General features: G+C 42.1%; 1 protein-coding gene across 1 annotated transcript in view; it reads right to left on the bottom strand.

Annotated features, from left to right (window-relative positions):
• cpne4a (copine IVa) overlaps positions 1–27,894 on the bottom strand; it is a 102,465-nt gene that overhangs the window by 18,390 nt on the left and 56,181 nt on the right. Inside the window, exons 5-9 of the mRNA XM_079836117.1 lie at positions 24,867–24,950; positions 24,697–24,786; positions 13,930–14,028; positions 1,294–1,380; positions 937–996 (exon numbers count right to left, since the gene is read on the bottom strand). Coding sequence (XP_079692243.1) covers positions 937–996; positions 1,294–1,380; positions 13,930–14,028; positions 24,697–24,786; positions 24,867–24,950 — 420 coding nt within the window. The remainder of the gene's footprint in view (positions 1–936; positions 997–1,293; positions 1,381–13,929; positions 14,029–24,696; positions 24,787–24,866; positions 24,951–27,894) is intronic.

The raw sequence follows: 27,894 nt of genomic DNA on the forward strand, positions 1-27,894 counted from the left end.
ATTCCAATATTTACCAAAAGAAATGCACCAAAAGTTTGGACACACTTGTCTGACTGTTAGTTATGGTCAAACTCGCCATCAAAAGTAATGGTCTTCAAACATCAGGAGGACAACCAATAAAACAAAAATGGTGGACCATATTACAGAGGGAAATATCTGGTGTATAACCTATATCTTAAAATAGAACCAAAAACTTAAAATTGTATTAATTTAATAGAAAATGTAACTACATTTGTCACAAATGAATGTTGAAAATCATATAATTCAGTGATTTAGACAATTAATTAAAGGTTGGTGCTTTTGTCAGTTTACAGGTTTAAGTACAGTCCACGATTGTTTTGGGTTTTATAGCGTTCATCTAAAGTGCCTGAACCAACATTTAATTAAGTAAGATCCTCTCCTTAGTAACAAATTGTTCTATTTTAGCAGAAAAGGTCTAAAAAAATTGCAGGTCTATGCCTTATGCAATTTTATTAAGTGTTTATATATCTCCATGTTACATAAATTCATAAAACAACCAGAGAGCATTTTAATTGACACTAATTATAAAAACCTTTCAGAAGACCCGACAATTCAGAAAAATCTAATAGTGACAGATAATACAAATTAATGAAACACTACAGTGCACACAAAAAGTGTCATGTGAAAATAACAGTGCTGTAAGCAGGTGAGACAATTAGTATTTTATAAATTATGCAAAACGTGAACATTTAGAATGACACTTTGTTTTTCCTGTTCCCATTAGTATGTACATGGTAATGAATAATAAATCATGAGTGCTCTGACTAATAATAACATAATTTATTCAACAAAGTTGGCGGCTATGCTAATGTCAGAGAAAACAAATGATAATGGATGATTAGTTTTATTGATATATACACGGATAAATTAACTCCATCGACTAAGCACACACAAGTGGTATCCGTCTGGACTTACTGTAAACTGTATTTGGCAACCTCCCATGATGTAGTCCAGAAAGGAATGCATCTTAATTATCTGTGGATACAAAAGGACAGGTTAACGTGAATTCAAGCACTTTCATGCTGCCATCTTCTCATCACTTCTAATTTATGTCCACTATGATCAAACTCAGTGGCCATTTACAGAGCTGGGGATCTCACATTTTAGCCGGATGAAATGACTTCTAGCAGTGTGAAGTTCCCACCTCCATCTACTGTAACCATCAACGCCTCTGCTGACAGTGTGATACTGCCGCTTTTTGAAATACAGGGCCTACGGGGCGAGACAAAGTCCAGATGTCCTCTAGAGAGCGTTTTATAATGAAAATATTACCTTGCATTGATTCAGAATGACAATCCCAGAGTTCTTGTAATTCTTCTTCTTGACTTTATATTTGGGGTTTATGCATTCCCACTGGACCTGTCATTGTTAAAAAAAACAAAATAAATATAAAAAACCATTAGCTTTTCATCAGTACAGGTTGGAATGGGTAATCGAGACAACCTGGATAATGAAAGAGATGGTGCATAATCGCTTCCCATTGGAGCACCAAAACAACTGCTCCAGTAAGACAATAGACTCAGAAAACAACATTTTTAGTCATAATAATGAGGAATGATGTCTAGCCTGGAAGCGATGTTCTAAAATAATTAGCAGAGTCTGGTACTGATGCCTGCGGTATTGAGATACCAGCCCAGAGCGCTCAGGACTTCACAAGAGAACGAAGTGTCATCCAGCTGTAGCTGTGCATTTTAGCAGAGTTACAATTAACTGACAGCTTAAAACACAATGGCTTATTGTTTTCAAAATCAGAAAGAGATGCTGTCTTGATAAAGTTTTTAGCAGTAATGGTTAATCATGGAGCCATTTTTAGAACAAGCCGCACATTGTAGACTGTGCTGAACTAAAAACTCTAACACCTTACAAAGACCAACATCATTATTGATTATTAAGGAGGATGCATTTCTTTTTGTGTGAATTTTCAACCTTAAAAATGGCAATTATTCAGTTTGGTGCCACTTTCTACATTGTGGTCTTTCATAGCATAGTGGTCTTGAAATGCAATAAAGCGCTAACTCCAGAATGACTTAATGGACAATTAGAGATCTAACAGGTGCAGGGCTATGAACTGTAATGTGATATTTTTTTGTGTTTACGAGACATTTCAAGTGTAAAGCAACATGCTCTTTTGCCACAGACTTACAGAATAGCATTTCAAAGTCATTCCATCAGTTCTTATTAAGGTTTAAATTTATTCTAATTATGCACTTAATCCACTGAAAATTCCATTAGAGCACGATGTTCGTTTGCAGCCAGTCATTTTGAGTTTAATTATGTTTTTGGTATGTGTCAGCTCCTTCTTTAAAGGAATTGGTTTCAAAGTCATTCAGTTAGTCAGTCTGTCTGCGTATATTTAACCGTGGACATGTGGTACTTTTTATCCCTGCTTGCACCAAACCCATCTGATGGGTTTGCTGCCAAAAAAACTCTTCTTCTTTTTTTTCATCTGACCACAGAACCAGGTCCCTTTTGAAGTTTCAGTCGTGTCTGACAACTGAATATGTTGGAGTTTGTTTTTGGATGAGAGAAGAGGATTTTACCTGGAAACCCCAAACAACTTGTGGTGATGTAGGTGCGGTTTTGATTTTTTTAGGCTCTCTAGAGAGCGTCTTATGACTCAACTAATCTGTGCAATTCTCCATCTGTATGTATGCCTGTCTGCATGCATGTATGTACAGTGCACAGCATAAATGAGTACACCCCTCTGAACAAAAACAATATGTATTTTCTTAATGATCACGAATACAATTCATGGAAAGATGACAAAATTGAAATGTATTAAACATATACTTAATAAAACCAGAGAAATATATGTCATTAATATCCGTAAAATAAGTAAATTAGCCCATTTGTTTAAATGAAGGATTGCAGAAATGAGTACACCCTAGATTTCATTCAACAAATGTATAATATTCTAGTACTTAGTATGTCCTCCATCATTTTAAATATCTGCTCTGATTGCTTCTTGGCATGGAGAGTACAAGTACATGATAAATTGTCACATCTGTCCTGTTTAACTCCTGGATGATGACCTCCTTAAATGCCCTGGGCCCGTATTTATCAAGCATCTGAGAATTACCCACAATAACACTGCTAAGAATTGACTTAAGAGTAAAAACATTCTTGGCTCAAAGCTGCGCTTAAAAGTTAGTTATCAAGTATCTCAGTCATACTTTAAGTGAAGTGTAGGACTAAATCTTAAGTGTCAGTCTTAGAGTTGATTCACAACACTTTTCTGTGCCACAAACGGGATTTTGGATGATGTCATAGGGATGAACCAATCACTGAATAGATGTCCTCATTTCAGAATATTCTCAGATAATCTCACATTGAATGGTGAAATTCCTAAGAGGAGTTTACATTCAACACACATTTGACAATAAAGAATTTTCAAGACAATACATTATAATATACACATTTGAAAAGAAAGATAAACACGTTTTCCACCATGTTTTGATAAAAACATTTAAACTGATAAGCTGTTAACTGACCTGCCTTTATATAGCCTAGATTTTTTTTTATATAATCAGGCACCATGGATTCCAAAAGAAAACCGGAGGAAGAAGCGCTACTGCTTGCTGAATTAGTTGAACAGCGGAATTTTATAAAAGGCAAGTTCAGCCCAACATTATCCAGCACTGACAAAGATGATGCCTGCTCTGTCCAAACGATACCGTTTGATTAACTACTCATTGTCAAACATTTCAGAATCATTCTTCCTCTTCAAAAAATATTTGCGCACGTCTCTATCTCCTCTGTGCCATCACAAGCCCCTACTGGCAACTCCTAACCACTTTAGAGACCTCTCGAGCGGTCTTAAATAACTGGGAGAGTAAGAGTGATTCTTAGCTTTAAGAAGTTTGATAACTTGCTTTTATACTTAAAGGGTAACTTCAGTGATTTAGCATTAGGCTTTGTATCAGTAGAAACCCCATAGTATATTTGAATTATGGTACTTTCCCCCCTGAGACGAGAGAATTATGCATTTTATTTCTGGAAAAAAAATCCTCCGATGACGCAAATATCGTCATTTTGCGCCATCGGAGGATTTTTTGGCCAGAGGCTAAAGACTACAGCCACTAGATGGAGCTGTTCCGCATGTTATAAACCCGCCCATAGGGGAGAGATCTCACACACAGAATGTAAGACACAGACGGCCGCACGGACAATCATAATGGATCATCACGGATACTCAGCGTGCGGTGCTGAGTAAAGAGAGTGTTTCAACTTTTCAATTAATTCCTGTGATAGTTTAGCTTCCATATGCGATCTGAAAATGTGCCAGACTGGCGCTTAACGTTACCTCAGTTCTGCTCACCTCTTCGTGATGAATTAAATCTGATCCTGCTGCGTCTGTGCCGTGACTTTCGTTCGGCTCACTCACACTTTATTGAAAAGACAGTGTTTAAGTAGTGTTTAGTGTTTATTCTCTAACTGAACGAAATGATTGTATTACTATGAAGATCAAAATGACGGGGTACGGAGTGGCCTCGTAGGGCAGCGAAGCAAGTGAGACAAAAATACATTTTCTGTCTTTTCTCAGTCTAGAAAGCACCAAATTCAAAAATAATTTCACATTTCGACTGCATAAATGACCCAGTTTAAATACAAAGCTTAATGCTAAATCACTGAAGTAACCCTTTAAGTTTGAAAGTAGGAGTAAATTTCATAAATTCTTAGCACTTAAGACTAAAATGGCCCTTTGAGAAGCTTGATAAATACGGGCCCTGATCTTTAAAGGGTTACTTCAGTGATTTAGCATTAAGCTTTGTATTTAAACGGGGTCATTTATGTAGTAGAAATGTGAAATAATTTTTGAATTTGGTGCCTTCTAGACTGAGAAAAGACAGAAAATGTATTTGTCTCATGTTGATAAAAGACAACAACTCCCAGAATGCACTTGCTTCACTGCCCTACGAGGCCACTCCATACACCATTGTTTTGATCTTCATAGTAACACAATCATTTCGTTCAGTTAGAGAATAAACACTACAATTAAAAACTGAACGTGTCTTTTCAATAAAGTGTGATTGAGCCAAACGAAAGTCACGGCACAGACGCAGCAGTGTCAGATTTCATTCATCACGAAGAGCTGAGCAGAGCTGAAGTAAGTGCCAGTCTGGCACGTTTTCAGATCGCATATGGAAGCTAAACTATAACAGGAATTCATTGAAAAGTTGAAACACTCACTTTGCTCTGCATCGCAAATGACGATATTTGCGTCATCTGAAGAATTTTTCCAGAAATAAAATGCATAATTCTCTCGCCTCAGGGGGATATGGGGGTGGGGGTGGGGGGGGGGTACCATAATTTGAATATACTACCGGGTTTCTACTGATACAAAGCCTAATGCTAAATCACTTAAGTTACCCTTTAATGGGGAGTGTTCTACAGAATCCCCACAGATGCTTAAGAGTGTTGCGACTGGGTTAAATACATGTCCACAGAAGGGTTTTCACCTTGGGAGAATGCATATCGTCATTGCCATGTTGAAAAAATACCCAACAACGCAGAGAATGAGGAGAGGGTAGCATCTTCGGTTTAAAGTTTTTGTATTACATCACACAGTGGTGTGTGAATTCATGACAACATTGATAAAGCACAACTCTCTCACACCTTCAGCACTCATACATCCCTATATAAGAGCTTTACTATCACTAAAGTTCACTGTGGGAACCAGGCACTTTTCACTGTACTCCTCCTCTAGCAACATCAGAACATTTTAGATGCGGTTAGATCCAAAATGATTGGCTTGGTCTCATGAGACCAAAGTATGGATTCCCAGAAGAGTATATTTTGTAAATATGGTCCTTGGGAAAAGGCTAATTGATGTTATTGTGCTTTGGCTACAGTAGGTAGTTCCAGTGTGGACAACAACCATGCTTGTCACTTCTGCAGGCAGCATCTTACTCTGTGAGATAAACACTCTCTCTTACTCTTTGCCTAGTAAAAAAAAATAAAAAAATCACTCATCACTTAATGAAAGCTTACAATGAAGGTCTGATTGTTTCAGTGGCCTTGTCACAAGTCCATTGTTTTTTAATTTCTGTTACTTTTGCTATATTTTCACACCTAAAACAATGATTTGGTAATCCTCTTGTACCACGGTCTTCTTTTGTGCTAAGAAATGGGTCTCCTGACAGTTCTCTCCCAAGTGGATCAATTGTTGTCAGCATTAAGTCTGAGAATGATTCAGTGGGCTATGTAACACTTTTAATGGTCAAGAAATTACTTCTATTTAAATGTTTTGGTTCAAAATACTTACCTGTTGATCAAAAATTGCCTTAAACTTACACCAGAAAAAATTTTTTTTAGTTTTATTTAGTAACTTTGAGGAGGGTGTACTCATTTTTGCAACACATAAGATGAAAAAGAGAAGATAAAAAGATCTTATCTTTTGATAAGAATCTTATTTTCCTGAATAATTTTAACATGCTTCTTTGGTTATTAGTCAAGCAGACTTCCTGAAACACTATTGCTGCGTCCCAATTCGCATACTATCCGTACTAAATAGTATTCGAAAAAATAATTAGTATGTCCCAAATCTTAGTATGTTGAAAAAAGTATTCCAAAGATTCCCGGATGGTTTACTATTTCCGGTCAGAATCCGAAGTGCAGATCGATGCGCACTCTAACGGCTGATATTGCCCACAACCCATTGCGAGATGGACGAGGATTCGATTAGAACTACAAACGCGGATAAAAAGTGTTTAAAAACTACAAACATGACGGTTACGCGAGTCTGACGGTTAAGTGGAGAGGATTAGATAAAGTGGTTTGAGTGAGCAATTATCAGTATTTAACCGGACGAAAATATATTTATTCAATATTATCCACATTATATTTCTCCTTCAGCAGCATTGAGAACTTTTGTAATGATGCGTTTGGCCATTAACTTTGCTAACACTTGAGAGGAGTCTCTGCATTAAAGACCCACGAAAGGCAGATCAACGAGCGACTACATTTCTCTCCGATACGGTAGGAAATTAAATTGAAAGTGGGGGATTTGAACTGTGATGATGATTGACAGGGCAGTTTAAACGGTGACGGGACGCACGTAACAGAGTCTGTTAAAGATGATGAAGTAGTATGTCCCAAAGCTTGCATACTCTTCTGCTACACACTCAAAAGTATGTACTTTTTCTTCACAAAAAGAGTACATACTTTTAGGACGTAGTATAAGTAGGCGAATTGGGACGCAGCCTATATCTCTAAAGAACTCTAACAAGTCTTCTAAGTAAGGAGTAATTGCTGAATTTTTTATGTTTCAGAGGGGGTGTACTCATTTATGCTGTGCACTGAATGTATGCCTGTCTGCCTGCATCTGTGTGTCTGTCTGCCTGCCTGTTTGCCTGTCTGTCTATATATCTGCATGTCTGTATGCCTGCCTTTTAGTATGCCTGTCTGTCTATCTGTATGTCTGTCTGTCTATCTATCCATCTATCCAGCAGTTCAGTTCAGGGACACTTGAGGTAAAGTGTAGAAGAAACTAAACCCACTATGATCCACATGAAGATCTCCTCATGAAACGTCTCGGTTACGTATGGTAACCCTCGTTCCCTGAAGGAGGGAACGGAGACGTACGTCGGACGTACCGACGAATTGGGATCACTTCTGAGAGCCCCTATCAGCTTCGAGCTATCTAGAACCGGCCAATGAACAATTGGCGTGCGAGATTTGCATCTCGCGCTCCGCCCCGCGCCGCGGGTATAAACAGGAAGCGAGAGCGAATGCACGCTGTTTTTCACTGAGGAGCCACACGTAGTGGCTCGACCTGCAGTGATGGTACAGCAACTGTGGCGACGGGACGTACGTCTCCGTTCCCTCCTTCAGGGAACGAGGGTTACCATACGTAACCGAGACGTTCCCATTCAGTCGGTCACGTTCGACGTACGTCGGACGTACCGACGAATTGGGATCCCCTATGGAAAACGCCATAGTTACTACCACTTCCAGCGCCCAGCGATGAGCCCCACAGACCCCGATCTGATGCGGGCGGGTAGGTTCACGCAGGGAGAGTCAAAGCTGCTGTTCCGCAAGACCCACTCAGCTGACTGTATTGGATAATGCTGGGAAAGCGTGCCTGTGAAGGCAGCTGCGGAAGCCACATCATGCCCGGAGGGAGTTAACATGTGGAGAATACACGTATGGGCTGGCCGTGGGCAGCACAACATACGGAAGTCCCAGGGGTGGCCCCGGCCAATTCGTGGAGGGGGAACAACACGTACCTGGGACGGCAGAGGAACTCTGCCGAGGGAAAGACACGGGCTCGCCGTAGGGAGCCGTACCGTGGAAGAATACACATATGGGACCGCCGTGGGGGTCACTACATACGGAACCCAGCCTAACACAAGTTCCACTAATGCATACGAGTGTTAGACCTGGCGTCGAACGCTCCGCCACGTCTGACTGCCGCGGGTTGCGGAGGACTCAACAGGGTTCGCCGATCCGGGGAACTCGACTGGAGCAGAATAAGCGCACGCATCCGTCTACCATAGGGGAGGGAATGGCGCAGCAAGCCGACACTAGAACGGGCACTTCGGTGTTACTGACTATGGGAAGTGAGCACACAGGAAGAAACCGGCTCTACACGGAGGCTATAGAATCTAGCGAACGTGTTAGGTGTCGCCCAGCCCGCAGCTCTACAATATCTGTCAGCGAGGCGCCACGAGCCAGCGCCCAGGAAGAGGCAACACCCCTAGTGGAGTGGGCTCTTAACCCGAGCGGGCAGGGCACGTCTTGGGACTGATAAGCCAAGACGATGGCATCCACTATCCAGTGGGCCATCCTCTGCTTGGAGACAGCCTTTCCCTTCTGCTGTCCTCCGTAACAGACGAAGAGCTGCTCTGAGGTCCTGAAGCTTTGCGTTCTGTCCACGTAAGTCCGGAGAGCACGGACGGGACAGAGAAAAGCTAGGGCTGGGTCTGCCTCCTCCGAAGGCAGCGCTTGCAGGCTCACCACTTGGTCCCGGAAGGGAGTAGCGGGAACCTTGGGCACGTATCCAGGCCGGGGTCTCATGATCACATGAGAGTTACCGGGCCCGAATTCCAGGCACGATTCGTCGACCGAAAATGCCTGCAGGTCCCCTACCCTCTTGATGGAGGCCAACGCAATCAGGAGTATAGTCTTTAACGACAGGATTTTTAACTCAGCTGACTGCAGAGGCTCAAAAGGGTTCTCTCTGTAGTGCAGTAAGCACCAGAGCTAAGTCCCAAGAGGGTATAGAGGGAGGACGAGGCGGATTTAATCTCCTCGCTCCCCTAAGGAACCTGACGATCAGATCGTGCTTACCTAGAGATTTCCCATCTACGAGCTCATGATTAGCGGCGATAGCGGCGACATAGACCTTGAGGGTGGAGGGAGACAGCCTTCGCTCCAACCCATCCTGTAGAAAGGTAAGCACAGATGCGATCGAACATCTTCGGGGGTCTTCTCGGCGAGAAGAGCACCAATCGACGAACAGGTTCCACTTCAACGCATAGAGGCGCCTCGTAGAGCGGGCTCTAGCGGAAGTGATGGTGTCAACTACCGCTTGCGGTAGGTCACCTAGAACCTCCGCGTCCCGTCCAGGGACCAGACATGGAGTTTCCAGAGGTCTGGACGCGGGTGCCAGGGTGCCCCGTCTCTGAGTCAGGAGGTCCTGCCTCAGAGGAATGGGCCAGGGAGGTGCTGTCGCAAGGAGCACTAGTTCCAGGAACCAAGACCGGTTGGGCCAATACGGAGCGACCAACAGGACCTGCTCCTCGTCCTCCCTGACTTTGCACAGTGTCTGCGCAAGAAGGCTCTCTGGGGGAAACGCATACTTGCGTTCTTCCCGGGGCCAGCTGTGGGCCAGGGCATCCGACCAGAGGGTCCCCTCGGTCAAGGAATAAAACCACTGACAGTGGGTCGTCTCTGGGGAGGCAAACAGGTCTACCTGTGCGGCCCCGAAACGACTCCAGATTAGCTGGACCGCCTGGGGATGGAGTCGCCATTCTCGCGGAAGTACCTGCTGACGTGACAGCTCGTCGGCCGCACGATTGAGCAGGCCCGGAATGTGAATAGCACGAAGCGACCTCAGATGCTTCTGACTCCATAAGAGGAGATGGCGGGCGAGTTGCGACATGCGACGGGAGCGTAGACCACCCTGTTTGTTGATGTACGCTACGGCCGCAGTGTTGTCCGTCCGGACCAGAACGCGCTTGCCTCTGAGCGGCACTTTGAAGCGGCTGAGTGCAAGACGAACTGCTAACAACTCGAGGCAATTGATATGCCATTGCAGCTGAGGCCCCGTCCACAGGCCCGAAGCTGCAAGCCCGTTGTACGTGGCACCCCAACCCGTGGATGAGGCATCCGTGGAGACAACGGAGTGCCTGGACACTTGTTCTAGGGGGATTCCCGCCTGGAGAAACAAGGGGTCCGACCACGGGCCGAAGGTTTGGCGGCACCTCGGAGTCACTTGGACGCGGAGGGAACCGCTGTGCCACGCCCATCTCGGGACTCGATCGAGTAGCCAGCGTTGAAGCGGTCTCATATGAAGCAATCCGAGCGCCGTTACTGCAGCTGCGGATGCCATATGCCCCAGGAGCCTCTGAAAATGTTTCAGTGGAACCGCTGTCCTGCCTTTGAACGAATTCAGGCAGTTCAACACCGACTGGACGCGCTCCTCGGTGAGGCGCGCAGTCATGGCGACCGAGTCTATCTCCATACCGAGAAAAGAGATCCTCTGCGTGGGGCAGAGTTTGCTCTTCTCCCAGTTGACCCGAAGTCCCAACTGGCTGAGGTGACTGAGCACCTTGTCCCTGTGTTCGCACAACTGCTCTCGCGACTGGGCAAGAATCAGCCAGTCGTCGAGGTAGTTGAGGATGCGAACACCATGCTCTCTCATGGGAGCAATGGCCGCCTCCGCAACCTTCGTAAAGACGCGGGGCGAGAGGGACAGGCCGAAGGGTAAGACGCGGTACTGACATACCCGTCCCTCGAACGCGAAGCGCAGAAAGGGCCGGTCGAGGGGAAACGAGAATGAAAGTACGCGTCCTTCAGGTCGATCGCTGCAAACCAATCTTGGGGACGGACGCACCTGAAGATGTGCTTCTGCGTTAGCATTCTGAACGGCAGCCTGTGAAGGGACCGGTTCAAGAACCGCAGGTCCAAGACCGGCCATAACCCGCCGCCTTTCTTGGGTACAATGAAGTACGGGCTGTAGAACCCGGACCTCATATCGGCTGGAGGGACCGGCTCCATCGCGTCCTTCGCCAGTAGGACTGCGATCTCCGCCCGGAGCACGGGGGCGTTCTCCTTCGCTACTGGAAAGTGAACGCCCCCAAACTTAGGGGGACGCCTGGCGAACTGAATCGCATAGCCGAGTCTGATGGTACGGCCCCGAGACGGGCTGGGAAGCTCTAGCCAGGCTTCCAGACACCGAGCAAGGGGATTAACCACAGACGTACCCGCAGCGGGGCAGCGACGCGGAATGCAGGGATCCGACTCGGACGGCATGGAGCGGCCCGAAGTGGGATCTGAGTGTGCTGTGCAACACTTACCGGCGTCCGCGGAGGGGGCGTGCGAGTGTGGGGAGGCCGCTTGAGTGCGTTCCCACAGCCGGCGCCCCCTGCTGGCGAAGGGAGAGGCGTCTGAGGGTGGCGAGGCATGGGAGCGTCGACCACCGCCAAGCGCGCTCCCAAATGAAGGAGGGGCTGAGCGTGGCAAGGCTTTGTGGCGTTGCACACGGTCTGCCTCACCTCCTTCCTCAGCGGGGAACAAGAGTGGCGAGGCATAGCGTCACGCACTGTTGTCCACGCACCGCTGAGAAGAGGGGAATGAGAGTGGCGAGGCTTTGTAGCGTCACACACACTGCCATTCTCGCCCTCTTGTGGGGAGGGGAATGAAAGCGGCGAGGCTCTGTAGCGTCACACGCTGCCATTCCTGAACTCCTGAGACCCAGAGGTATTGGAACTGCTCTTTTTTTTTTTTTTTTTTTGGTACCACTGGCTGTTTTTAACATCAGTGGCGGAACAGAATTACTAATGGTTTTCCACCCGGCCCTCCTCCGGGGAAGAACAGTTCCAGACCAAATCCGGGTCAATTGTGCTTCTGGACCAGGGTGGACATCGTCTAGCCAAGGGCCAGCGTTGTGCGCAGCTCAACCTCAGCTCAGAACTACCCTTGTGCACTAAGCAGGGCGGAGGTGGCCTGCCAGTGGCACTGCCACCCCACCGATGAGGGTAGTGAGAGAGAGGAAAACTTTATACAGATTATGGCCCTATTGGTGTTCCATATTTTGGCACCAATAGTTCCACAATGCCAAAGCCTTCCAATGCACATCCGAAAAAAGGCAAGGGGCAGGCAAGGCGATTTACGCGTTGCACTATGCCTCAGCCATCCGGGAAAGCATGGCTGTCAAGTATGAATCTGATTCAGCACGAGCGCCCACTATTACGGTGGGAATCTCAGCATCATCTTCATTTTCAACACATAACAGCCCTCTCTCCGATGCAGCGATTGACATCTGTCCTCTGCTAGAGCCCCAAATGAAATGCTAGGTCCCCTTTCAAGGACCAGCAATCCCATCTGTAAGCTACCAGCAGACACGTGAGACAGTGGGCGTGGCCGTGAGACGGCACACGGCGCGCTGAACACTCAAGCCCTTATGAAAAAGGCAAGACGAACAGCGCGCCGACGTGGCCATGCTCTCGTGAGAGAGCATAGACCACCCACGAACACAGTCTCAACATGCTTGCGATGCGATAGAGGAGTGAGGGGCCCACAGAGATGTACGCGGCGGGGAAGCCTCACTGTAATCCTCAGGCCACCCAGGCTTATCAGCCAAAATAGTCCCCCCTCTGGTGCACCAGAAAAGAGACTAGATCGGGGTACAAGCGAAGGGACTCAACCCCGTTTGAGGCATCATAGTCTCGACCGCGCATCGGAGGCGCCGAGTGACGCGCGCAGAGTTGCCGTGGCAACCCGCGCTGTCACCCGGCAGCCAGACGGCACACGGCGCGCTGAACACTCAAACCCTCACGCGGAAGGTGAGATGACCAGCGCGTCGACGTGATCCCGTTCCCCTGGGAGAACATGGATCACCCACGACACAGTCTCAACATGTTTATGCGAGATGGATCGTGGCCGTCAGGACAGGAAACAACCGCATCCAGAAACGCACGAGTGGTAAGACATCTTGAAAAAGACGGCACGTCACCCGTGAAGCTCTTTTGTGAGGAAAACGCTCTGTGCTGAAGCACTCAGGGGGAAACGCGACAGCGCACGGGATTGTTAGTGCAGCCCGTGCCTGTACTCAGCAGGAAAACGCTCTACCCAGACCAACAGGTTGCTGTGATAACAGCAGTTTTTCTGCACTCAGAGGCAGCTCGATGAGTTCAGCGCGATCCCACTGAAAGGTGCCGTTTCTCCAACACGCGTCCTCCTCTGGCTTTCCGGTGTCTGTAGACAGTCTTGCTGATAGCAGCGAAAAATACTCGTCTTGAATGAAGAGAGTGAGTCCTTCATACGCCTGTGTGGCTCCGAAGTGAATGACAGCGTGCATTCGCTCTCGCTTCCTGTTTATACCCGCGGCGCGGGGCGGAGCGCGAGATGCAAATCTCGCACGCCAATTGTTCATTGGCCGGTTCTAGATAGCTCGAAGCTGATAGGGGCTCTCAGAAGTGATCCCAATTCGTCGGTACGTCCGACGTACGTCGAACGTGACCGACTGAATGGGAACCTCATTTCTCTTTCACTTTTGCTGATTACTCTTTGAACCAAACTACTCAATCCTACTCATCATTAGCTTAACTCTGTATATCTCAGAGAGCTGTTTCGAATAAAGCCAATTGGATTTAAAAAGCTGATTGGCTTATAGATGATGTTCTCTGTGTGGTGGATGTGAAAGTGATAAAATATTTTTTTATAACACGTTTAAAACGTTACCTGTCTTCCATCCATCGCCAATCGCATCTCTTTGAACGTAGCTTGAAACTCCCCTATGAAATCGTGCTTTCCGTTCGAGTCCCAGTCCCACACTGTACACTGGATGTTAAGGGAAGAACACAACAGACAAAAAATTAAAGGCAAACAACAGATATTAATTAGGCATCTAAAGTACCATATGATCTTAAACCGTGAAAACAATTTCCAGATATTAAATGAAATACAAAAATATCACAACCTACAGTTGTGGTCAAAATTATTGGCACCCCTAGTAAATATGATCAAAGATGTCTAGAAATAAATCTGCATTGTTTATTCTTTTGATCTTTACAAAAATATAAACATTAAAAATGAGGGGGGGGGGGTATTTTGTGCTCAGACACATTTTTGTGTTGATTTTGATGTTTGTTTTGGATCACTGTCCTGATGGAAGATCCAACCACGGCCCATTATAAGATTTCTAGCAGAGGCGGTCAGGTTTAAATGTTTTATCTGTTGGTATTTGTTAGAATCCATGATACCATGTATCTAAGATGTCTAGGACCTCCAGCAAAAAAATAAGCCCACAACATTAAAGCTACACTGTGTGATATTTTCCCCCATCTAGCGGTGAAAAGGTATATGACCATCCAGTGACTTTTAGTTTCTGTTCCTCTCAATTCCGATTTCGCTTCAACTCCTACGGTGGCCGATTTAGTCCAAGATTAACATGGCTTCCAGTTCGACCTCGTCCACATTCGACACGGTGCCTGTGGGATATTCTGTGAGCAGTGGGATGGTTGGAACTCAACTGGCCTAATTATTCGGCTAGAAAGAACTGCAGCTAATCCAGAGTGAACTTTGATGATAGTAATGTTTATTCAGGCATAAACAGGTTTGCGTGGATATGTACATAAATGTGGTTTCTGTGAGATAACAAATAAGGATGGTAAATATACATGATAATGACATGACAGAAGATACACAGTTAAGAACTGTATAACTATACTTATAAGTTACATTTGTATAATGTAACCGTAAACCAGAGCTTATTGTACCATATATAGGCGCTAAATGCAGCTGCATTAAAAGGAGCGGAGCTGCCGCTGCTGCTGCTAACAAGCGGTGTCGGGTTATCAAAGTGTGTGCAGCTTTAGCACTGCAGTGCGCTCTGTAAAACAATTGTTAATATGCCGATCAGACCTGATACATATTTCCATCAACATACATTACAAGCAAATATTTTCTATAAACGAATAAACATTATTGATAACAAAATAACTGAATGATTATTCAAATAGGTGAGCATTACGCTATTGTATGTTGACACAAAAATACTTCTGAGGTGACATCAACTGAATTACGCGATGACACACTCTGAAACACATCTACAATGACAATAAATATTATTACTTACGGAGTTATTAACGCACAGAAATACCACACAAGGAAAAACAGACTTTTGAGGAATAAACAAGCCAGGAAAACTCCGTATAACTCTGTTACTGGACGCTGCTGAGATGAAAACTCTCTGCACATGCACCAGACAAGTCTGAACAAGTTGACGCGCACATGCGCGAGGGAGGGAATTTTGAACGCGAAAGGCGAAGCTTGAATTTACGGGTATGTCCCTCTTTGGCTAATGTACTTTCAAGATGGAGGGGCAACATGGCGACCACCGTTAGATCCCATTACCTTATGTATTTTCAATTGGCATATTATAAACTTACGAGAATACTTTATTACTTGAAAGAAGTAAATATACATTAATGAGCACATATATTTTTGAAAGAACTAAGTGTTTTTAGCTAAGAATAGACAAAAAAAGTTACACAGTGTAGCTTTAAAGATCCAGCAGTATTTAACCATGGGCATGAGGTACTTTTTATCCCCGTTTGCCCCAAACCCATACTCATCTGACCACAGAATCAGGTCCCTTTTTGAAGTTCCAGTCGTGTCTGACAACTGAATATGCTGGAGGGTTTTCCTTGAAACCTTCCCAAACAGCTTGTGGTGATGTAGGTGCAGTTGGATTTTTTTTTGGCTTTCTGACCCCAAGACTCAACTAATCTCTGCAATTCTCCAGCTGTGATCTTTGGAGAGTCTTTGGCCACTCAAACGCTCCTTCTCGCTGTGCATTAGGACGATATAGACACACGTCCTCTTCCAGGCAGATTCGCAACATATTTAGTTGATTGGAACTTCTTAATTATTGCCCTGATGATGAAAATTGAGATTTCCAATGCTTTAGCTATTTTCTTTCTATTTTGTGAAGCTCAACAATCTTTTGCTGCACATCAGAACTAAATTCTTTTGGTTTTACTCATTGTGTTGAATGATTCAGGGGATTTGGCCTTTGTGTTTACTCATATCAAGAAGTCGTAGCTGGACAATTTTATGTTCCTAGTCAGCCTGGTGTGCTAAAAAAATTAAATATTAATGGGTAAACATAAATATACTTCAGAATATTTTACTCATAACCATTTCTAGGGGTGCCAATAATTATGGCCAACGTGTTTTGGAGAAAAACATTTGTTTCATAATGTGAATTTTTTTTTTTTCCACTTTCAATTCTTTTACGTCAATAAATATTATAGTTTGATTTTTGAATGAAAGATCAAAATGATAAACAATGCATATTTATTTGTACAGGCATCTTTGATCATATTTACCAGGGGTGCCAATAATTCTGACCACAACTGTATAGAGTATGTGTTGCTCCAGTGGTATGTTGTTCATGCATGATTTAACCTCTCTTATGCTTCTTTTCTTTTTTTTCTTCTTCATTCGTTGTATTTCCTCTCTGTTCACACTCCCCATCCCCCTCACATACATACATATGTTTCCTCTATAGATGTCTAGTTTGGATACCATTGTTTTCATCATTCCTCTGGAGCAGAAATAAAAGATATTCTGAGGGATGTGGACACCATACTCTTGTTAAACCCACATTGCACATACGGTCCACAGAGAGCGCTGAACACCAGAAATGTCTGGAACCCGAACACACAGCATACAGAACTGGAGCAGACTCACCATCACTGTGCCCCATGCATCCATGCATTAAACATAAAGTGACATGACAAATTAATTAAAGTTTGATGGTTTCCTGCAATATTCAGGACAACAGGGGGTTGACTTATATAATGTTGCTGTAAAAGATGGAACCAGAACATAGTGTGGGTGCATTTCATTCACAATGGACTCGGCTTGAGCAATTAGGTTACCACATTATTATACTTTTATGATGCAAGACGGAAAGCAGTTGGACAAGCCCAGACACCAAAGCTAAAAAATTTTATGTTAAAGGAGCTATATGTAGGATTCAGAAACTCTTGTTATTAGCGAAACCGGTGGCCGTTAAGTGAACTGCAGCCAGCAACTTACTGCTCATGCTCGCACTTGTGTAATCGAGTGTTATGCAATGACCCAATATATTTACAGTTCTTTTTCACTCTTTGCTTAGGGGTACAAAGTTGGAAATATCTTTGCACCGATATACTGTTAACGAACATCCCGGCACTGTTCACCCTGCTAAGAACGGCATTTAAATGAATATGTAAATATGTATTCCGCACTTTCCTCTAAATCAGTGTTTCCCAACCGGGGTGCCGTCTGACTAGCCTGGGAAAACCCAGACAACTTCCGGCAAATTTAGATTTGCTCTGCAAGTAGTCTGGCAAAGAGCCCATTCAAACCCATTTCTAAGCCCTAGAAATCGAGGCACCAATCAGAAACGTTGAGGCGGGCTTTACACGATGACGACAGTGCAGCGACAGTGAAGCAGATTCTGTACACTGACTACAAAGATGGATGCAGCAGTGGAACATCACTATCAGCTATCGCCAGGGCCGGCCCTGACCAATTTGCTGCCCTAGGCAAGATTTTACTTGGTGCCCCTTGTATCAAGGTTTAGCACCACATGTTTTCATTCTAAGTTGCGGAAACACTGGTACTGTTTTATTTTTTTAATGCATTGATGTTTTTTAATTTTTATTGTTGTTGTTTTATATGATGTCCAGTCCATTCTACCCCGTCATTATGTTCATGATATTATTATTATTTAATTTCTTTAAAAGGCTGATGATAGTTAAACTATACAAAAATAGCACCTACGCCACATTACAGCCTAAACACAAATAACAAGTAATTGCATCTAGCATTCATGCACAGACTATTGAGAACTAGCAAAAGTGTTTGTTTTCCAGTAGATGGCAGCAAACTTCCACTAATATGCACATTCATGTTTTCACCATGAATTAAACTGAGAAATTTAGATATTTAATGTGAAATTTACATAAAATGTTGCTATTTTAAATAAACCTGTATATAAATATCATTACTAATTTCGGCAAATATATTTTAAAATGTCCATATGTCCCCTTAAAACTGCAGAACTGTAGAGTAAAAACATTAGGTTATTAAAAAAGTGATATTACATGCGTTTAAAAAAAACAGATATGATTGTTTTTTTGACAAAATACACTATCTGTGGCCACTGGAGAACCCAGAACAGCTGCTTGCATATAGTTTAAGGTAAAACTGGAATTAATTAGCGTACATTCGTATTTCACTACTTACACAAAAAGTATGTCAACATGTCTATCTTGATGAGTATTCTAGCAGAAAGTCTGTATATGCCTTAACTAAATTTTATACAGTCGAGAAAGACGACGCATATCCGAGCATTAGGTCTTAAAGGGGCAGTAGCCTTTACTGCTGTCTGTTTAATGTCAAACAACAAAATACAAGGACATCACTCACTGCTCTTGATTGAATAGCTTTTGTAAGTTTAATAGGATTCATCTTTAATTTATACAGTCAAATATGCAATGTTATTTTACATTTGATCAATTTCTGTACCTGAAAACTAATGTTATATCATGTACCTGAAAAGCATAGTTTATTTTATTAGTATCTTTGCTCAATAGTATTTATTTGTGCTGCAACTTGTATTTAAATTATTTGTTCTTATTATTTTCTTTATTTTTATTTGACAGTACTCCTTTTTTCCCTGAACATAGCAAATACTGAACCATACGAAACCGTGAACCTAAAACCGTGATACAAACCGAACCGTGAGCAAACTATACCGTTTACACCCCTAGCGTAACGTATGCGAGGGGGTGCCACAAAATGGAGAACATTTTCAAAGGGTACCATGACTGAAAAAAGGTTGGGAAACACTGCTCTAAATAACAACATAGACACATAACAATAACTAAGCCAGCTTGACACAGCAACAAGTTAGTCGGAGGCAGGACTATCTGTATGTCTAACCAACGGAAGACAAAATGTTTGTAATAACTTTGGAAAAAATATATATTTATACGATTCTGTTTGGTGTCAGTGAAATTACACACTTAAAGGGATAGTTCACCAAGAAATGAAATTTATCCCATAATTTACTCACCCTCAAGCCACCCTAGGTGTATATATGACATTCTTCTTTCAGACGAATACAAAATAAATATAATAAATTACTCCTGGCTAATCCAAGTGGTATAATGGCAGGTCAAAATTTGAAGCCAAAAAAAATTGCATCCATCCCAGTAATCCATACGGCTCCGGGGCGGTTAATAAAAGCCTTCTTAAGCGAATCGATGGATTTGTGTAAGAAAAATATCCATATTTAAAACTTTATTAAGAAAATATCTAGCTGCTGCCAGACCGCCTGTCATTGCTTTTTAAGTTTACTTGATCTCTGAACCACATTAAGAACCAAACAAACTAATGATGTACCAAGAGCCATGTTAAAGGGTTAGTTCACCCAAAAATGAAAATTCTGTCATTAATTACTTACCCTCATGTCGTTCGACACCCGTCAGACCTCCGTTCATCTTCGGAACAGAAATGAAGATATTTTAGTTGAAATCTGATGGCTCTGAAAGTCCTCCATTGGCTCAATGGCACCGTTCACTCTCAAGACCCTTAAAAGGTACTAAAGACGTTACAAAGTCCATCTCACTACAGTGGTTCTACAATAACTTTATGAATCGGCGAGAATAGTTTTTGTGCGCCAAAAAACCCTAAATAACGACTTATATAGTGATGACGATTTCAAAACAAAGCATCATGAAGCTTCGAAGCGTTATGAATCACCGAGTCGAATCAGCGGTTTGAATCGCCAAATTTCAGCAGTTTGGCGGTTTGACACGTGATCCGAATCATCATTCGGCTCAGTGATTCATAACGCTTCGAAGCTTCATGATGCTTTGTTTTGAAATCGTCATCACTATGCAAGTCGTTATTTAGGGTTTTTTGGCGCACAAAAACTATTGTCGCCGATTCATAAAGTTATTTTAGAACCACTGTAGTGAGATGGACTTTGTAACGACGTCTTTAGTACCTTTTAAGTAGGGATGCACCAGTTGACCGGCCAAAAACCGGAACCGGTATTCTTTGTATTTTTCTGCCGATTTATCCGGAAGTGCGCCCGCGTGCACATACGCCTATATTGCAATCATTCGCGAACATGTCACTTGTGTGTTACAAACGGAACCTGGAGAACTGAGGAAGAGCCGCTTTCCTGCGCGAGCCTACCTCTCCGCGCCCTGCACAAGTGCAGATAGTGAGTGTTTGTTCAGCTCAGCTTCATCTGCACACACAACGCATCTGCTAATGTCCGATTCGCGAACCAATGACTCATTTGAACCGAATCATTTTAACGACTGGTTAGAACAACTGATCCGTCCAACACTTGAACTAATGAACCAGTTTATTAATTTACTCAGAACTCCTCTGAAATGAGAACACAAGTGTGCTTACCCAATTCAGCAAGAGTGAATAGTAAGAATTAGTTTAATCATCCACAGTCATTCAGCTTATTTATGTTGACAATGTGTAGTGAAATATAATTTAGTGTAGACTGGAGTTAGGTGAGACCAGAACAAAGTTGTTAGCTAGCTGATAATTTTACTAAATTGTATATGGTAGAAAATTAGGCTATTTATTAATTTTTTATGCTACTTTTTAATATTGATATGATTATACCAAAACAATTATCATTAAATAGTGTAAAAAATGAGGATCAAAAGAAACAAACATCAAGGTAGAGATCATACATAATATCAGATGTCAAAATAAGATAAGCAAAAATTACAAAAGTTTCTTTGCATTTATTTTACATGTATTGTCAGTGTTGCGCTCACAGATCACGTAGGTAGAGTTCTTTACTGTGTGTGTGGATGACAATGTCTGTCAGAAACCACCGAAGACCATTTTTGACCCAGGAAAAACCCTGCTATAGGATGATACTTTTTATTTGGTAACACTTTAGAATAATGGTCATTAGTTAATATTGGTTAACTAAATTAGGTAACATTAACTAATAATGAACTGCACTTATAAAGCGTTTATTAATTTTGTTAATGTTAATTTCAACATTTACTAATGCATTATTAAAATCTTGTTAACATTAGTTAATGCACTGTGAACAAACATGAACAAACCATGAACAGCTGGATTTATATTAACTAACGTTAACAAAGATGAACAAATACAGTAACAAATGTACTGCTCATGGTTAGTTCATGTTAGTTAATACATTAACTAATGTTAACTAATGACCATTATTCTAAAGTGTTACCTTTTATTTTACCTTAATTACATTGACTTAATTTGATTTAAAAAGCACCTGCTGTAGCATCTTAGTTTTTTTTCGTTGCACTAAACATTATTTGATTTAACATTTTGGAACAATTATATACTTTGGTTTTATTTAATTTCACTGGTAAAGACTTTTTTTCTTTACACTGAATTTAAAAACAAATGCTGATTTAAGTAACATCTTTGTTTGGATTGCAGAATATGCAGTTGTTGCCTTTAATTTCACCTTTCAGCCTTTAATTTCCAATTAAATTTCTTGTTAATTTCAGATTGCGGACTTGTTTTCATTAGCCAAAAGCCAATTAAGCCTGTTAAATACCAAATAAACATCTTGTTCATGTATACTTTCATTCTTTTATTGTGTTAAAAAAAAAAAAAAAAAACGGATATCGGAATCGGCCAGTTTTCTTGAAAAAAATCCATGTAAAATCATGATCGGTGCATCACTACTTTTAAGGGTCTTGAGAGTGAACGGTGCCATTGAGCCAATGACTTTCAGAGCCATCAGATTTCAACTAAAATATCTTCATTTCTGTTCCGACGATGAACGGAGGTCTTACGAGTGTCGAACGACATGAGGGTAAGTAATTAATGACAGAATTTTCATTTTTGGGTGAACTAACCCTTTAAGCACCCGGTAGATAAACTCTCTCATGAGAGTTTAATGTTCCTGAGAAAGTCTAAAAGTGTCTGGTTCATCATTTTAACTGACTGCTACTCTGTTAGACAGAGAATGACATGTCGGTGTACACAACAAGAAAAATGAAATAAAAATGCTTAATATTTCATTAGCCCGCTTCACTGGAGTCATAAGACCTGTCGAATATTGGCAGGATCCAATCAATCACGGCCATTACGAATTGACCTCCCATGGCTCTGTCACGGCACTCGTTAAGTGTTCAGTAGGTTCTAAAAGGAAAAGGCGTTTCCCACACTAAGCGTGGTGAGACGGCAGCAGTCTGGACTCCTAAAGAGCAGGTCTGGGAAAGGGGTGAGCTCCAGCTGTGAGCCGAGTTATGTTCGTGAGTGATTCTGCAGATGGCATGGAGGACGGCTGGCAGTAAATGAGCCTGAGCCGTGTTGCTGTAATAACGTCTGTGTTCTGTTCAGTCATGAGTGGGCCGAAGGGAGGCCACACGCAGCCATATGCTGATGAACTATATGAGCTGGAAGAGAGGCACACAGGTGCCCTTAAGAGATGTTTATAGATCGGGCACAAACTAAGCACAGTTAAATGGACACAGTTCACAGTAACACTGTCGTTTAAAAAGTACACTACCAATACCATATTGTTTTGTTTTGATCTATTAAATGCATCCTTGTTGAAAATTCTACATTCTACATATGAACTTTCTATTCATAAATGTATTCTGTGGGGGAAAAATGCATAATGGCATCATGGTTTCCACATAAATATAAAGCATAATTATAAAAAGTATCACCAAATCAGCATATCAGAATGATTTCTAAAGGGTCATAAATTAAAAAATCCAAATTAAATCTCGCAGACCCCAACTTTTGAACGGTAGTATACATCTATATCTAAAAATCTAGCAGTATCTGTTTTTATTATTGACCAATTAATTAATCAACTAATACCTACAGTCATTTTTGCAACTTGAGCAGTAAGGATGAACATGTTTAACAGGTTAAACAGGGTTGTGCTGATAATAATATTTTGTGAATTATTGGATTTTAAGAACATGAAACCATAAATATTCAAGAGTTTTGAAACAACCTAAAAAAAACTTATTTATATATTAAAATGAATAAAATGCATAGAAGCTTGTAAAAAATGTAGACAAATTACATTATCAAAAATCATTCCTAATGAGCAAAAATAAAATGATTGTATTAATAGTATTTATAGCAGGCACATTTGATTATATATCATGATTGTAATAATTTAACAGGAGGTACGTTAATTCCGATTCCTGCGGGAAATAACTACTTTTGATATTAAATTAGTGCGCTTGAACACGTTCAGCTCGAAATCTCCCCGAGTAATTCCTTTCCCAATTAAATCAAGCAGTCTTTGATGAATATCGAACAAATAAATGAAGCAAGAGAAGGCCAGAGACCAGAAAGAGGAAGCCAAATTAGGAAATGTACATATTTAAGTAGAACACATGGGAAATCCTGGTGAATCCTTGCTGAAACACATGCTCACCAAGCCTAATAGTCCTGAGCCAGTATAATCAGGCTATTTGACTGATGAGAGTTCCTGCCCCAGATATCTGATCTCAACACACACAGAGGTCCAGCAACACATGAATTTCAAAGCAGTATGGAAATCAGCAATGCAATCTGTCTGCATAAAAATGCAACCTCACAAGCAAGCTAGTCTATCACAGGTAATCATCTAAACCAGTAAACCCAGTGGTCAAGGCTAGATTAAGAACATAAACAACATAAATAATGATAATACAAAAAATCTGTAATTTGCTCTTTGTCAGAAATATGTAAAGCAAAAAGCAACAGTTCATGTCAGAGCTGAGTGCAGCCTGATCAAATTAGATTCAACTATATGGGCCCTATTTTAACAATCTGAGCACATGGTCTAAAGCGCAGGGTGCAGGTGCTCTTAGGGTGTGTCCGTATACACTTTTGCTAGTTTAACAATGGAAAAAACGGTCGGCACGTCAGGCGCATGGTTCAAAAGTGTTGTACCTAGTCTCTCATCATCACTCTTAGTCATGGGTGTAACGTGCAATAAACCGATAGGATAGATGGATAAGATAGACGGACAGAGTGTCAACACTTAAAGCAGAATAGATGTACATCTGCAGCAAAATACATACAGTATATACAGAGGAAAAACAGATTCTATATTTCTGAAGCTACATTAAAATACACTGGAAATCTACACATTCAAATGTACTAATTCAATAATAAAACAACTTCTCCCAAAGTGCTGAAGTGCCTTTCAGTCAGAGTGTAGCAGAGTTACTGATGGGTAAAAAGCAGACAAGTTTTACCCAAGAGCAGCTACATCAAATTACACACACAATACATGCACTTCTAAGCTTCTTATAAGCTGCCGTCTGCCAGAAACATGAAATGCTAATGCAAATGTAAAACTAATTTAAAATGGATCCATATATTTATTTATTTGTTAGTGTCAGTCAAATACACATTCAACTCCTACAGAAAGTGTTGATACTGTAAATCATAATTTACCTTCAGTATTCTTTCATGGTCTCCACTACAGAGCGAGTTAAGGGATGTCTTGAAGGTCTTCCACATGGGGTTTAGGTTATTCATGACGGTCTGTGAGCAGAGGGGACAAGCAATTCAGTGTTGGTGAAGCACTATCACAGGGAGATCCTACAGACAAATGGTTGTCCTACCTCTGTTCTGTGCACTAGCTGCTGAGTGTTGTCATCATTTACTCTGTAGATCTCTAAAAACGGATCCGACTTGCTGAAAAAATCCTGGGGGAGTAACAGAAGCACAGAGATCAGCTGATAACATCACAAACATAGGCCATAAAGTGATTCTGGAAAGAATGGTAGAGTTTGTATAGGTTACACTTCATTTTGATAGTCCACTTTAGACTTTCTATTAACTATAAACAAACTCTGCAACTACAAGTCAACTAACTCTCGTTAGAGAATTAGTAGACCGTTAGGTTCGGGTTAGGCTTAGTATTATAAGTTGACAAGTAATTGCTGTGACAAGCGTGGCGGGCGAAAGCCATGAGAGAGCGGTGCAAGGCCGGTGCGTGATTGAAGATGAGCACCAGCTGCATGTCACACCGGTCTCGAATCCTCTCACGGAGGAGCTCGGAGACATAAAAGGAGGAGCGACGACAGTGAAGGACAGGACCTGTTTCAATAAGGAGGTTCAACCAACTCTAAGTTTAAACTTGAACTCTGAGTTGACTTACCCTGAGATGGGAAACTCTGAGTTTTGGGTTTCAGAACAGCTGAATTGAGGTAGTTCAATTAACTTTGAGTAGACTGGCTCTGAGTTAAAGGCCCGGGTATACTTCGGCCGTCCGCGTTCGTGCACCGCCCGCATGACGTAATTTGTCACTTGGAGGGCTCGCGGCCGGCCGCACACCCCGTCCGCGCGCAGCCCAAATTTTGTGACCGCGCGGACGGTCCGCGTGCAACAGCGCATGCGCCAGCAGTACAGAAGAGTCCACTAGGTGGCAATAAACACAGTATTGAGCACAGTGTTCAGCCGTCGAAGAAGAGTGTGCAAAGACCGGTTTAAAAACAACACGCTTGGAAAAAAAAGAGAGAATTTTTGATTCTTCAGTGTTTCTTCCAAACTATGTAGCAATGGTGGATGCACTACAGTTCTTCTCCGATCATGCCCAGCGAATGTCCCGTTGATGACAGGACTCAGTGCTGCCCTCCGATGTCTGGTGGAGCATAGACACTTTTTTACTGCGCATGTGTCGAACGCGATCCTCCGCGCGCATCCGTTGTGTAGTATACTTTGAAAGACGCGCGGACAGGGCTGCGCGCGTGACGCGTCCGGGCGCGGTAAGTGAAGTATACCCGGGCCTTAAGTGCCTGCACCACGACTATGAAAAGCCATGATCAATAGAGCTTCGAAATTATATTTCACCATGGCAACATCACCCAACAAAAAGACGTCCGCATACTTCCGGGTAAAACGTACGTTTAATTCTTAATCATTGTTATAATATCAGAGGTGAAAACTGGTAGAACAACAAGTTATTGAACTAATATACATTTTTATGCATCCCACGGGCAAAAAAAGAAGCAGAAAAAAATGATGTGGGAACAGCTATAAAAACAATTCAATCAGGTAAATCTAAAGCATAAAAGGTTCATGGGTGTAGGTTTCATGACTTTACAAACATTTGACATATTAAACAAATATCATTCAGTGTCTTTTTCGATGTGCAGCAGCTTTTTCCTCATAGTCTAATGCTCTTTTCACATAATGTTCTCTAATCCAACCAGTTACATTTCTGAATTAGGATAATGAAATTAACATTTGACTTCTACTCAGGCAACAGCAAGAAGACCGAGGCTCACAAAATGATGGGAGGACCTGCACCCGCAGACAGACAGAAGAAGCGGAGATGGAGGAAGAATATTAAAATCCAACAGGAAAAAAAGAACTGATGTTTTGTATTTATAAAGATAACAAAATAAATTTTGAAAAATATTTTTCATTTCATATAACACATTATTGTGTATGGCATATATTTCAGACTACCCTTCCATCTTGTATTCTTCCATTCCATATAGTAACCGTTTCATTTTTGGAAGGTGCGATTGGAATATGCATCCAACCACATTGGAAATCCTAAAGGAAATTCTAATTATTAGGTTACTTCCAGAGGTTGCAGCAAGATATCAAGTGAACATAATTTAACCTGATTTCTACACCACTGACCTGCAATCCTATGAAACTCCTCTTTGATGCTCTCATGGGTTTGTGCCCAGGAAACAATACAGACGTATTCAGAAAGAGCTCACGTGAGAGTGAGGCAAAGTTTCCTTACCTCTCTGAATACAGCGGCCTTACTATGCTCTGCATCCCTGACATTATATAGAAAACTATCATTTAAACATGGTTCTGCTCAAATAAATATGCATGTGGATATATCAAGCAAAAAAAATCATTTCCTGACATGATTGTAACTCCCTGAAAAAAGTTTCTCTTTTGTCTTGAAATTTCCAGTCAAAATATCTAAAGATTCTTCAATCTATGTGCATTTTCTACATAAGAGAAAATATATACGTCTTGTTTCCTAGGGGGGGGGGAAGCAAATTTAAGTGCATTTTTCTTATTTTGCAAATAGTCAGTATGAAAAGAATTTGTGCAGCATGAATGAATGAATTAAGTATTTAAACACCGCTGGCGCTTTAAAAAGGGGAAGAGACCGAAAGAAACTCTGGGTTTACCGAAGAAAACCTGCTCCCGACCAGGTTAGGTTCACAGAGTAAGTTACCATGGTAACTGACTCTGAGTTTAAGTTACCTCTCTTTCAGAAACGGGCTTGACTTACCCTGCGTTCTCGGGTTTAACATACCTCCCATTCTGAAATGGAAAACCCAGAGTTCCCCTCACTTCAGGGTTAACATACTCAGAGTTTTCACATAACCTCCTTTCTGAAACGGGCCCCTGGACTTTGTGTTATTTTGGTCCGCAGCAGCCGTCCGTGAGGAGGCTGCTGTTTTTACTTTCAGTTTGTTAATTTATTTATAAATGAAAGTTTGTTGAACGTTCGCCGGTTCCCGCCTCCTTCTTCCCATAACAACATACCGTGTTAAACTTGCAAAGTTACTTATAGTAAGTAAAATCTGTTTTGTTTTTTACTGGACTGTCAAAATAAAGTGTTCGCAGATATTAAGCAGACAGTCTTCCTCTAATGATTTGTAGTTGATA

Source organism: Gobio gobio (genome assembly GCF_949357685.1).
Source record: "Gobio gobio genome assembly, chromosome: 15".
NCBI classification, from domain to species: Eukaryota; Metazoa; Chordata; class Actinopteri; order Cypriniformes; family Gobionidae; genus Gobio; species Gobio gobio.